The following is a 13,431-nucleotide window of genomic DNA, read 5'->3' as shown; positions in this document are numbered from 1 at the left end:
AAAATACATACAGAACTTTTACGTACATGGTATATCTTTTAGTAAGGGATTCTGAGTGAATTAGAGAGGGAAAACTCCCAGTGCAAGTTTGGGAGAGCAAGAGAGCATGTGGGACATAATTCTGTGGCTTTCACGTCCCTTGAGTTGATGAGAATGTTGGATTCATTATGCTAGCCCTAACATGGATACTTCTGTAATGTCTAGATGTAGAAAAGACAAGACAGACAAACTTTCTGTTCTCGTTCATTTAGCCATACAAGATTTAGAACTATGGCAGAGGGAAGAGGGTAGCCCAAAAGTGCCTTCTGTTTGAACACCACAACACATGCCTGAATGTAAATATGTGTATGTGTATGTATGTATACGTGTGTGTGTGTGTGTGTGTGTGTGTACACATATTGATAGATCTATATTATTGTGGAGGTAAGATACAAGGAAAAAATTCACAAGAGGAGATACTTGCCATATGGCTAGAAAAATGAAGTCATGAAGTCTTAATTTGTTTTCTAAGACTAAAATTATCTACAGCTATATAATATCATAGGATTGCCTGGGTGGCTCAGTTGGTTAAGGTTCCAACATTGATTCAGGTCATGATCTCATGGTCCGTGAGTTGGAGCCTCGCGTCGGGCTCTGTGCTGACAGCCTGGAGCCTGCTTCGGATTCTGTGTCTCCCTCTCTCTCTGCCCCTTCCCCGCTAACGCTCTCTCTCTCTCTCTCTCTCTCTGTCTCTGTCTTTCAAAAAAATAAACAATAATATCAGATTGCCATCTCCTTATTTAAAATTTCCATCTTGTCACATACAGTAGAGAAGACTGGCGAGTTGCAGGTTCATTCTAAGGACTCTGTAGGGTTTGAAGGATTGTAGTGATTGAGGCGTCATTATGGATCAAAAGGAACTTATGGCACTAGAGGGAAGGAAAAACTGGTAGTAACCAATAGAGTTAAATTAGGACATTCAAGAGAAATTGTACAGATCAGTCCAACTAGGGATGAGAGGGCTACATGAGGTGATAGAACTGGTGGAACAACTGCCTGAGTAAGAATCCAATGATGCGGCACCCCTTGCACTCTTGGATTTCCAGGCAAAAGTCCCCCATGATGATAGAACTATAATGAGAAAAACTGTATACTACAGGGGAACAAATATTAATTAGAGCCAAAGCTGCTAGAGTGCATTTAACTCTACCTTGGAGGAAGGACAGGAAGGAGTCTGCAAAAGTCCTATACTGCAGAAAAAAAATGATATTATGAAGGGGACTTATGTGTAAAGGGTTGGCCTTGATGCCTCCCAATAATATTGACTTATTGCTTCTCTGCTGATGTTGGTCAGATTCAGTGTATTGTGCATTCTTCCTCTGAGACTTGGCAAAGAACCCCAGAAATCAGGATCTCAGAACTGGGGAAAAATGTGTTCAATTGCAAAAGCAGCCAGAACCTTTCCATCCCACCTCTATCTTGTGACTTGCTTTGACCAATAGAATGTGGCAGAAGTAATAATGTGCCTGTCCAAGAGACTTTGCATACTTCATTACCACAATGATGAGAGCAAGCCTGGGCTGGCCTGCTGGAGGATGGGAGACCACAAGGATCAGAAACTTGTCCTAGTTGAGATCATGACAGACCAGCCAATGCCCAGTATATGCCAGTGAGACTAGTTGATATCAGATGATTGCCCCCTGCCCCCTCCCGTGAGCTCAGCCCAAGCTGTCAATCTGCAAAATTGTAAGCTAAGTAGGAACCTATTATTTTAAGCCACTAGGGGTAGTTTGCTATGCAGCTAAAGCTAATTGGTATACTCTTACTTTCTTGTTAAGTATAATGGCTGAGAGCCATTTAAGCAGCGCATTGCTTGAATTGCTCTGTCTACCCATACCACCACTACCTTGGACTCATCTTGTAAGTCTGGAAGCTATTGGACGAATGGTATTACATGAGATGCATAAGTGTAGTTCGTATATGAGAAGATGAGGCATTGCTCACCAAATATTCCTGATGAGTTTGTCTGCAGGCTTGATAGACCAATTTGGAGAATCAGTACTCTCCCAAATTAGAGAATCAATCAGAGGAACTTTGAATATTGCATAGGAGAGTTGGAAGTTGATAATAAATAATTTGTTGGAATAGATACTTAATACTAGAACTGATGACTTAGGATTATCATTAGAAATGATATAACCATAATGATAACCTTGATCTACTTTTTTATGGAGCACAAGTCTTGGGCCTGGCACTTCACTAGGGACTTTATATACTGTATCTCACTGAACCCTTATAACACTACAACCCTCAAAACAGAGTATAACTTTCATTTTAGATGAATATCCTGAGGCTCCAGAGAGGTTAAGTAATTTACCTAAAGTTACACCAGTAGTAAGTAGCAGAAGCTGGAATGAATCCCTTTTGAAATGGATGACTACAACTCAAAGGGTTAGGTAGAAGCCATCTGGGAATAGAGGAAGGAAAGATCTAGTCTTTGAGCATTCTTTTAGTTCTAAGTTTTTGTTAAATTGTAGTAGATGGTTTCTTGTGGCCTGCCTCACAAAACTGGCCCAAAGGGCACCAATACATAAGCTGACATTAAATCAGTACTGGGACAGGGACTACTATTTTCCTTCATTACCTATTTTTCTTCCTTCTTTAAAACAGAACACCTGAATTTCAGCTAGGTACATATTTATCTCAAAGGCATTGTACTACTCAGTTTTCCTTGCAGTAGGTGCAGTCCTATGAATAATTTTTGGTCCAATTCGTGGTGAAGAGAAGATAGCATTTTTCCAGTAATTTATCCCTCTTTTTGGTGGTAGTACAGACAAATTGGAAGTTAAACAGCCATTTTAGGTTATAAAGTAGGAAGTAAAGTCCCTTAGTTGAAAAACCAACCTTCTCAAGGGAGGTGTTGCTGTAACTGTTCATTTGCTGGTTGAAATCTCGACTCAATTGAATGGTCCAGGCTATGTCACTGATCTTCCATAAAGATTCTTTGAGCAACTGTTGCAGGAAGTGGAAGTTAGATATGAACACAACTGGTTAATGTACTTTCTTGGTACTTTTTGTTACCTTAGTTTTTCAAAGAATAGATACATATTGAATGAGATTATTCATTTTCCCATTCAAAAAGTTGGTCATTTTGGAAGTTTTCCTCTTATTTTATTAGAGATTATTTATTTATTTATTTATTTATTTATTTATTTATTATTATTTTTTTGGAATGTCTGCACCCAATGTGGGGCTCAAACTCAGAACCCCGCGATCAAGAGTTGCACATTCCTCAGACTGAGCCAGCCAGGTCCCCCCTCTTATTTTATCTTATTTATTTATTTATTAAAAAAAATTTTTTTTACATTTATTCAATTCTGAGAGACAGAGAGAGACGGAGCACAAGCGGGGGAGGGGCAGAGAGAGAGGGAGACACAGAATCTGAAGCAGGCTCCAGGCTTTGAGTTGTCAGCACAGAGCCTGACGCCGGGTTCTAACTCACAGATCGGGAGATCATGACCTGAGCTGAAGTCAGACGCTTAACCGACTGCGCCACCCAGGCACCCCTCTTAGTTTATTTTAATAGCCATATTCTGTTATGTTCTGAATTCCCTTTAAGAACAAGTTACACAGAATGTGGAAGCAACTCCATGTAAATGCCGTCCTTTTTCCTCTTAATAAAAATTGCTGAAAGGATTAAAATAGAAACTAATCCATTCTGAAACTTAAAGTTAACATTTTAAAGTTTTAATCAGATTTGGAAAACTCCATTTGTCAATGTTAGTTTGTTTTATTATATACTAAAAGAAAGGGACATTTTTTGAATAAAGAATTAAAATGTCTTGAAGGACCAATTAAATGTACAAGTACATTTTGCTAACTTCAACTCTAATAACTAAATATTCCTGGTTTCACCAATTGTTCTGAGCCAGGGCCTCAATCAGTCATCTGAACCTATGCCCTTCTTCATTGAACAATACATAAAATTGTGTTTTTGTCTTTTTGGAGAACAAAGTCCATTGAAATTTCTAAAGTCAATTATTTCTCCTGTGTTTTCCCTACTTTAAGCTTAGAAAAGAACATTTAATTTCAAAACCAATGAAGATTTCTATGTATTTTCTTAATAGGAACTCATTCAGTGAGTGGGTCCTTTGATGAGAAGAAATTAAACAGCCTTGGAAGTCTAAGAGAAGAAGGCACAGGCAAGCAGTTTGGGAAGAAGAAGACTAAATGGAAGCACACCCAAGACTGGAAGAGGGAAAAGAATGTTCTCGAGGCTTCCCTCTGGAAAACGAACCTTCTCTCCTAGTAAGAAAAGTTACTTTAAAATGGTAGTGGGGGGGAAATAAGGCAGGAATTTTGAGAGAGAGAAGAGGGAAGATAAAAGAAGCATGAATTTAGGAGAGGTAGATCCTAGAATTAAGGACCAGGAGAATAGAGTAGTTGCTTTCAAATCTCATACTGGATAAGAATCCCTTGTGGGAGTCTTTAAAACATGGAGTTCTCAAGAACCAGTCTTAGAGATTCTGATTCTGGAAGGGGCAGTGATGGCACATGGAGGTGATGTGGAAAGGTCACTAAAACTTGACATTTTTAAGAAGCCATAGTTAATTTCTATGTAGGTGGGTTATGAACGGAGACCCTGCTTGATTAAAAGCTTCCTACCCACAAACCCCTTGACCTCCTGTAGGCTCTTGAAATCAGAATCCTCTCTGTAGAGCCAATATCCAACTCCTACCTTCAATTTACCATTTGGGGGATTTGGCACTGTCTGTGGCACTGTTCAGTTCCAAAGGTCCAACAAATTTATAGCTAAGAGATTTTTTCTGGAAAAATGGTGTAATGTGGCCCTCTGATTTTTAGAAATCAGGAAAAATATGGTGAGAAACAGAAAGAGGAAGAAACAGTTACATTTAGAAGCATAGAAGTGGAAATTATGTCGATTTGTGTTTCTTTATATAAACAGTAAAAGAATGCAATTATAAGGAGAGGAAAAACTGAAAATTAGAGTTGATTTAAGAAAGACACAAATATTTGTAAGTGATATCTTCAAAAACTATCTGAAACTCTTAAATCAAAGATTTAAGATTATTGTTCAAATTATGGTGATACAAAGACTGTACTTCTGAAGTGATCACTTCTAACATTCTAGTCCTCTTGTTAAGGAAAGGAAATGTTGTTTGCTGTCCTTTGGTATCCAGATCTTTGTAGTGAAGATAGGTAACTCTAGAGGATTTCATCACCCCATCATGAACTATTAGTCTAGAAGCTACCCTTACCTGAAGCAGCATGGTTTCCCATAGCACGATGCTAGTGTTCTTTCCTAGAAATAGAAATTGATGCAATAAACTGCAAAACAAAGGTCAGGACTCTGTTTCTCCCTTGCCAGGTCCCCAGTGGATGCTGGAGCCCCATTTCAAGCTTTACACAGGATGGTTATTTGAGATGTAATTTACTATGTTGCCAACTTTAAGTGCTAGTCAGGTGGGCAGAAAGTCTTCAATCCATGATAAGAATTTAGGCTTTTTGCTACTTTCAACAGTCACTACTGAAGTGACCATATTTTAATATTCTAACATAAATAGTAATAACTTTTTAGAACAATACCAAAAAGGAGTTTCTCTAAATATAAGGAAAAGACCAGAGCGAAAGTAAGAGTTCCTGTTAAGAATGTTACCCCCAGATCCTCCTGTAGTACAAGTATTTGGTACAGAAATAGAACATAAGGAGTCAAGGAAAAAATGTAGCTGTCTACCTTTCATATCAAGTTCATTGTTTTAACTGCCTAGAATGAGCACTAATGGTTTTAGACAGAGAAGTGGTGCCTTTTTCTTTGCGTTCTTGCCTCGTTGGATAAAGACCTTATCCCAATGCTTGTACCTTCCAGAGGCTGCAGGAGCTCAGGTAAGCGTGTTTTCCATAGGTCTACCAATTTTGGGTGAATTATCTCAGGCAATATCTTCAGAAGTCCTATTGCACCAGCGCCACATAATTTCCCTAAACTGGCAAGCATAGATATTACCTGAAAAAATGGAAGATAAAAGGCAAATCAAATTGAGGTATATTTAAAAGTCCTTCTTGCCTTTTCTATTTATCACTATCCTGGATTCCCTTGATTCCTACGGTAGACAATCTTAACAAATCATCAGTCTGTTCTTACTTATTTTAGAGCAAAGCTAATACTTAGACAATACTCTCCAATTTTTATCTGAGGATAAAGGTGAAAAAATATATAGAAGCCATCAACCAAAAATAAATGGAGGGTACCAACACTTAGATATATTTATTAATTAAGGGCCTGTAGAAATGGTATTTGACCAAATGATACATATGGGGGAAAAAAGGAAATCTAAATAATAGATTTAGATTTAAGTTCCCCAATCTATGGGGGAAAGAAGGAAATCTAAATAATAGATGTGGAATTTGTTTGAATGGTACTTAGGGATCAAATTCAGTCTATGCTTATTTTAAAATAATAAATTAAGTTTAACAAGCATTTCAGAGTGAGAAGATAATCTTGCCAGCAATCTTAATGAGTGTCATTAGCAGAACATTTATTATGCCTTTCTAGTGTTTCTTTTGGTTTGGAGTTGCTGCGTAATTTTTATTAACATTTATTTAGAACTGAATGATCTATGCGGTGTCTGGGTGACTCAGTCCATTAAGCGTCTGACTTCAGCTCAGGTCATGATCTCATGGTTTGTGGGTTCAAGCCCCACATCGGGCTCTGTGCTGACAGCTCAGAGCCTGGAGCCTGCTTTGGATTCTGTGTCTCCCTCTCTCTCTGCCCTCCCCACCCCCACACTCTGTCTCTCTCTGTCTCTTAAAAATAAATAAACGTTAAAATAAAAAAACTCAATGATCTATATTGGCTTAAATTTAACCAGCATTAGTTATTTGTAACTCACTCACCAGAAGCCTGGCCAGTAGCTGTTGTGGTGAAGGAAGTTTCACTAGAAAGAGAAAGCGATTTTCATTATTGCTGTGGCAACTAGAAAAATTCAGATTGGAGTTGGGTGTATGGTCAAGGTACTGTAGCCTTTCCGGAAATGAACATCTCATAAGAGAAGTGTTTTGCTTTGTTTTTGAATGTACGCACCAGCTCCTGTAGAGATGACAAGTGCTGTTGACTCCTGTGCATTATTCTTCTTCCTTTCCTCTGCCATAATCAAGCTTCTGATGATATTAAACAGGTAGTCCAAAGTTCCTGTGTATTCTGCAGGTACTACAAAAGTCAGGATTCTTGGCCATAGCACCTGTGGAAACAAGGCACAAGACAAGGATTGCCTGTTCTTTTCCATGATTTCTCCTTGGTCCTCACTCTGTGTTGCCCCCTGATTTAGAGTAGGTTCTCTCACTTGCTATTTTTTTTTTTGCTCTTCAGGCCAAATCAAAATGAAGTCATTATATAAAATCTCTGCACAGCACATTCATTTTCAGGTGCTAGTTGTAGTGAGTGTTACTCAGCATTTCTGCATGGGTTTGCTGCTGGAATTTGGGGCAGGACAATCCTTCATCGTGAAGATGAATTCTACAAAATGCAGGAAGTCTAGCATCCCTGGGCTCCACTCACCAAGTGCCACAAAGCCTCTTATCAATGTGACAACCCAAAAAAAGTTGTATACGTCCCCAAACTCAAAGACTGGAATGGACTGCTCTGAGAGAGGATGATTGGGCACAGATAGTGAATGGGCTGCTGCTACTGTTTGTGCTCCAGGTGCTGACCTTCTTGCTCTGAAATTCTGGAACACCTGTTTCTATAGTCAGTCTGTTTCATGTTCTCTGGAAAACTCCCTTGTCCTGATGGAAACCTAGGTGTCAACATGGACTCTTCCTTTTGTCTTGTCACCCAGACTTAATCACCAAGCCCTGTCCTTTTATCATTATAAGATCTTCCATGCCCCTCCATATCTCTTTCCTTCTCTCATGACCCTGCTCCTATTCCTGTTAAGTTGGAGCTGATCTCAAGCTCCCTCTTTTTGCTCTTAATCTATTCTTATGTAAATACACTCATCTCTTAAAGTTATCATTTAAAAATTTTTTAATGTAAGGGCGCCTGGGTGGCTCAGTTGGTTAAGCGTCTGACTTCGGCTCAGGTCATGATCTCGCGGTCTGTGAGTTCGAGCCCCACGTTGGGCTCTGTGCGGACAGCTCAGAGCCTGGAGCCTGTTTCAGATTCTGTGTCTCCCTCTCTTTCTGACCCTCCCCCACTCATGCTCTGTCTCTGTCTCAAAAATAAATACACATTAAGAAAAAAAAATTTTAAATTGTTAATGTTTATTTACTTTTGAGAGAGAGAGACAGGGAGACAGAGCATGAGTAGTGGAGGGACAGGAAGACACAGAATCTGAAAAAGGCTCCAGGCTCTGAGCTGTCAGCACAGAGCCCAGTGTGGGGCTTGAACCCACGAACTACGAGATTATGACCTGAGCTGAAGTCAGATGCTCAAACAACTGAGCCACCCAGGTGCCCCTAAAGTTATCATTTTAAATGTTTAACTTTTGTTTCAAATTTTGAATGGCTATCCAACACAAGGTAGGGATTTGGCATTTCAGGCCCACAAGAGTATGGCCCGAGACTTCTTTTCATCATTTATCTTTAGATTGAAATGTTTCAAACTTTATGCATCAGAAATATTGGTACTTATTTGCATGCAGATTCATGGGCCCCTTGCTCAGAACATTGATTCAGTAGGTCTGGGGTATGGAGATCTGCATTTTAAAGAAATATTTTAGATAATCCAAGAACCACATCTTAAAATGCCATCCTAGATGAAACTGATCCATTTAAATTGGTCTGTTGATTTTCTCCTGTCTGTGCTATGCATTTCTAGTCAGTTAATCCTTTCTCAGGTTATTTTTGCTTAGGGAAAATACAGCTTCTGAGGCTTATTCCCCTTAAGGTGCAGATTATTTTTAACCCTCAGGTGAAGTCTGAGAATATGTCCTTTCAACACCTTCTCAGATGAATGGGAAAAGGTTAGCATTCACTGAATCAATATCTCCACACATCACTTACTGTTATGTCTAGACATGTTAGGGGAAGAAGAGAAGCAATATATTAAGGTGCTTGTAAACTCTCATTGGCTATCCAGATATAAGAGATCACGAATTAATTCAACACCTGTTTTTGAGAAACTACCATGTTTTGGACACTGAGCATGGTAATGCACTTCCTCTAATGAGAGCATCAAAAAGCTGATGACACATGAAGGACAAATTCTTGTCTTTACTCCTAAATGGGCAGAGCTTCAGAAAGATGATCAAAGTAACTGTCAGTGGTGACAAAAGACCCCTTACCTGGGGCATGCCAATGAGCAGTGGGTCTAGGGTTTTTAAGACCTCAAGGCTTAGTTCCCGAACAGATTTCTCTCCCTTTTCATCCTCATGGGAATTAGGTTTCATTGGTTTTTCCTTCAAGAAAGATGAAACAGGTGACTTGTTAATAGTCCCTCCTGCTGATCCCCTCTGACCTTACTTGGATGCGTTCTCAGACTCTGGGGTGGAGGATGTAGTCACTCAAATTAAGGGGCTCAAGGAACCCAGCAATCTTGGTCTTCAGTGTCTAATTTCTGTTTTAAAGTGTTCCTTGGAGGAATGGGTTAGAACACACTGCTGGATAAAGCAGAAAAGCAAAAATTGTGAGGATCCTTGAACTGCAGATGTTCTCTCTCTCCCTCAGGCCTTTGCCATTTTCTCTGGGGCAAAATTTTCAAAGACACTTCTTCCTAGTGGAGTGGACTGTAATTTCAGCTGTCGTGGTCTTACTAAGATCACAGAGCTCTTACCCACATGGTCTTCAGGAAGTCAACCCCAGTGCAGCAAGAGTGGATGTGTCTTGTTTTCTCGGAAGTAATTCATTTTCTCTACCCCTGTCCCAAGCCTTTGAGGAAAGGTTGTCTCCTCCTTAGGGAAAACCATAGTTTCACCTACCTGGGGTTTATCATAAGTTGAAAGTGGTATCAGTGAAAGAAAACTGAGGAGAACACTAAAGGCTGAAAAATCTTTCAATGAAAGTGATAAGATTGAAATATAGCTTCTAAATCAGTCATTGAATTGAACCTCAGCCATTAAAAAACAAACAAACCAGTTGAGTCAACTGTCCTGGTTACAGTGTAGCTTTCAAAACCTCACCCTCTTCATCATACCAGATTCTTGTTGGACATGGCAAACTGGGAGAAGATGTAATCAATCAGTGGCCATCCTTCCCTGGCTTCGATGTAGCATTTTTCACACATGGTTTGGATAAGGAGGAGAGTGGAATTCCTTACCTAGAATCATAAAAATGTATTTGCAACATTCTTCTACATTGGGCAGAATATAAATTTAGCTTCTCCTGTCCTTTAACTTTCATGGATTATTTAGTGGGAACCTTTCCAAAAAGGAGTATAAATTGAATGATGGTACTATAAATAGACGGAGGAGGAAGTAAGCTATAGTTTATGATTTAAGGGGTTACAGGAAAGCATCTCTTTCTTTTTTTAAGTGTTTATTTATTTATTTTGAGAGACAGGGAGAAAGAAAGAGCATGAGTGCGTGAGCAGGGGAGAGGCAAAGAGAGAGGGAGAGAGAGAATCCCAAGCAGGCTCTGTGCTGTCAGCACATAGCCTGACTTGGGGCTTGATGTCATGAAACATGAGATTGTGACCAGAGCTGAGATCAAGAGTGGGATGGATGCTTAGCTGGCTGAGCCACCCAGGCACCCCTTTTTTGTTTTCTGCTTTTTTTTTTAATGTTTGGGGAAAGCTCTCTACAGCCAAAATCTTTCTCCCTAGTTCCCAAAACATATCCTCTTTTGCTATAGATGATGAAATTTTGGTACTGTGGGCTAAAAAAAGCACTGCCTTGCTTTTAAAATCCTCAGTGAAAGATAGCAAGTTGAACTACAGATCTACAATCTTTTACCTACAATTTCAAAACCCCAGTAATGCTGGAAACTGGAATTCTGTTTCTTGAGTTTGGCACTAACTCACTTGGTGGCAAAACCCAACTGAACTGTTTTAAAATTATAGTCTTTACTTATTCAATGTAGTGTGAATATGCATATGTTTTCTTGCAGAGATATTAATGAGTTTGTGACTCCTGTCACAGAAATGTTTTTCTGAAATCAGGAAGGTTGTGAATTCTGAAATATATCTGGCCTCAGGGATTAGAACAAGGGATTATGAACCTGTATTACAATGTTTAAATAATTAGTTTTGCTTATTGGATTGCTTCCCCGAGGAATGAAAGCTCAGATCTAATTCTTTACTGAATGGGTGCTTTAATGGAGAGTTGGAAAAAAAGAATAATTTTGAGTAAGGAGTTAGGCCACATGGTAGCAATTAGCAATTAACATAAAGGTACTAGTAGTCTACCTAAGTGAGAAAAAAAAGTTACAAATTTTCTATTTTTGCCTGGGGAGCTGGACTTCCTTAAAGTTTCTGTCCTCTTTTATTCTACCCTAAACTCTTTTAGTACTTTTTCAATTGGCTTGGACACTTACTGGACAAGGTTTTTTATATGTAATCACTCCACTGTTTATTAACTATTTTTTATTATTTATTTTTTTGTTGTTTCAATTAAAAATTATTTTTAATGTTTATTCATTTTTGAGAGAGAGAGACAGAGTGCAAGCAGGGGAGGGGCAGAGAGAGGGGGAGACACATAATATGAAGCAGGCTTCAGGCTCTGAGGTGTCAGCAGAGAGCCCAGCACAAGGCTTGAACCCATGAACTGCAAGATCATGACCTGAGCGGAAGTCAGATGCTTAATTGACTGAGCCACCCAGGTGCACCTCAATTTTTAATTTAAATTCTAGTTAGTTAACATGTAGTGTAATATTGGTTTCAGGAATAAAATTTAGTGATTCATCACTTACATGTAACACCCAGTGCTCATCCAAACAAGTGACCTCCTTAATCCCCATCACACATTTAGCCCATTTCCCCACCCACCCCCACTTCAGCCCTCAATTTGTTCTCTATAGTTAACAGCCTGTTTCCTTCTTTCCCTTATGTTCATCTGTTTTGTTTCTAAAATTCTATATATGAGTGAAATAATATGGCATTTGTCTTTCTCTGACTGACTTATTTCGCTTAACATAATTTTTGTTCTTTACTGCATAGCTTTTGTTATAATCATTGTAGACCAAAGCCTCTTAGGGGAATTTTCTTATTTTCATTGGTTTCTGTATAGGACTTTGATCCAAACAAAATATGGTTTTAATTTAAAAAATACAATAATTTCTAGTTCTTATATTTATTTCAGTACAAGTTATATATCTTTTCTGATATGGAATGCTTTAATCAAATAATCAGGAAATATTGCACAATCTACTATGTTCAAGACTTGCTGTAGGTGCTTCCTAGTTGGAAAATAGGGTATCTAAGCTAAAATTAAAAAAAAAAACAGGTTTAGGGGTTATTATTTTTTTGGAGGAAGACATGTTATTTTTATAATTAACAATTTTAAAACTACTTGAAGAGCATAGCTCTGTGATGCTCTAGGCAAAAATCTTTTTTTATACTAATAAGCCCTTGAACTGAGTGTACTTTAGAATTTACCTTGATATAGTTTATCTTTCAGGGAAAGATGGAATTCTACTAAAAATAGAATTCATCACTGAGCTCTTTATAAAGCAATATCATAAGTAGATTTTTAAAGAATCAAAACCATTTCATTAATTCATTAAAACATCATCAAAAATCAAAGTCCCCATTAATTCTCTTACTTTTATACTGAGGTCGCCCATGACAACTTTGACTGTTCTTTCAATTGAAGTGATATAATCCCTCAATTTGGGCTCTGAAAGACAGGGAGAGAAATTAAGAGACTGGGTTCAGTAGGAGTACAGTATGTTCTAGGACTGATGAAAACCTATTAGACTTATGGCACATAACTGCAAAGTCTTTTGTCCATAACATTTCATGTTATTCAGTTTTCTCTTACTCTCTTCTTTTCCAATTTTTAAAAGATGTTAATTGCTCTCTTTGCTCCCTATTGTATTTGGTTTCATCTTGTTTAAAATGTTAGGTTCCAAAGTGGACTCAATATATCATGCCCAATGGATTAGCTTTAAATTTTGTGAGACTATGTTTCTTGTCTGCTGATTCTTCAGTAAATCCCAGGGTTAACTTAATTTTTAAAAATATTATAATGTAATATAATTCATATTGTATTGAATCCAAGATATCATCAACTTTATGAGACATCATTATTTTGTATTGTACCAAAAAACCCCTTATAGTGGCTGATTATAATTAAAGATGGTATCAATTATGAGATGCACTCCAATATCATGAAAGTATGTGCTTCTTGGCATTAATGAAATATGATATTTCATTAAATTTTGCTCTTTTCTAAATGTACTAATCTCTAGAATATTGTGCATTCCTCCCACCTACTCTCTATTTATTGGGCCACTTAACCAGCTTACTAGATCTTTTAAATTCTAATTCTACTTGTCCTTCTC

General features: G+C 38.2%; 1 protein-coding gene across 3 annotated transcripts in view; it reads right to left on the bottom strand.

Moving 5' to 3' along the window:
• The window catches only part of MROH2B (maestro heat like repeat family member 2B), a 68,857-nt gene that overhangs the window by 40,664 nt on the left and 14,762 nt on the right, over positions 1-13,431 (bottom strand). For all 3 annotated transcript variants that reach the window (XM_053201136.1, XM_027075906.2, XM_027075902.2), the window contains 8 exons: positions 12,691-12,764; positions 10,127-10,249; positions 9,279-9,392; positions 7,079-7,235; positions 6,892-6,932; positions 5,860-6,001; positions 5,259-5,302; positions 2,884-2,991 (listed from right to left, as the gene is read on the bottom strand). In XM_053201136.1, coding sequence (XP_053057111.1) covers positions 2,884-2,991; positions 5,259-5,302; positions 5,860-6,001; positions 6,892-6,932; positions 7,079-7,235; positions 9,279-9,392; positions 10,127-10,249; positions 12,691-12,764 — 803 coding nt within the window. The remainder of the gene's footprint in view (positions 1-2,883; positions 2,992-5,258; positions 5,303-5,859; positions 6,002-6,891; positions 6,933-7,078; positions 7,236-9,278; positions 9,393-10,126; positions 10,250-12,690; positions 12,765-13,431) is intronic.

The sequence above is a fragment of the Acinonyx jubatus genome, chromosome A1 (genome assembly GCF_027475565.1).
Source record: "Acinonyx jubatus isolate Ajub_Pintada_27869175 chromosome A1, VMU_Ajub_asm_v1.0, whole genome shotgun sequence".
NCBI classification, from domain to species: domain Eukaryota; kingdom Metazoa; phylum Chordata; class Mammalia; order Carnivora; family Felidae; genus Acinonyx; species Acinonyx jubatus.
This window is presented reverse-complemented; position numbering and strand designations above follow the sequence as displayed.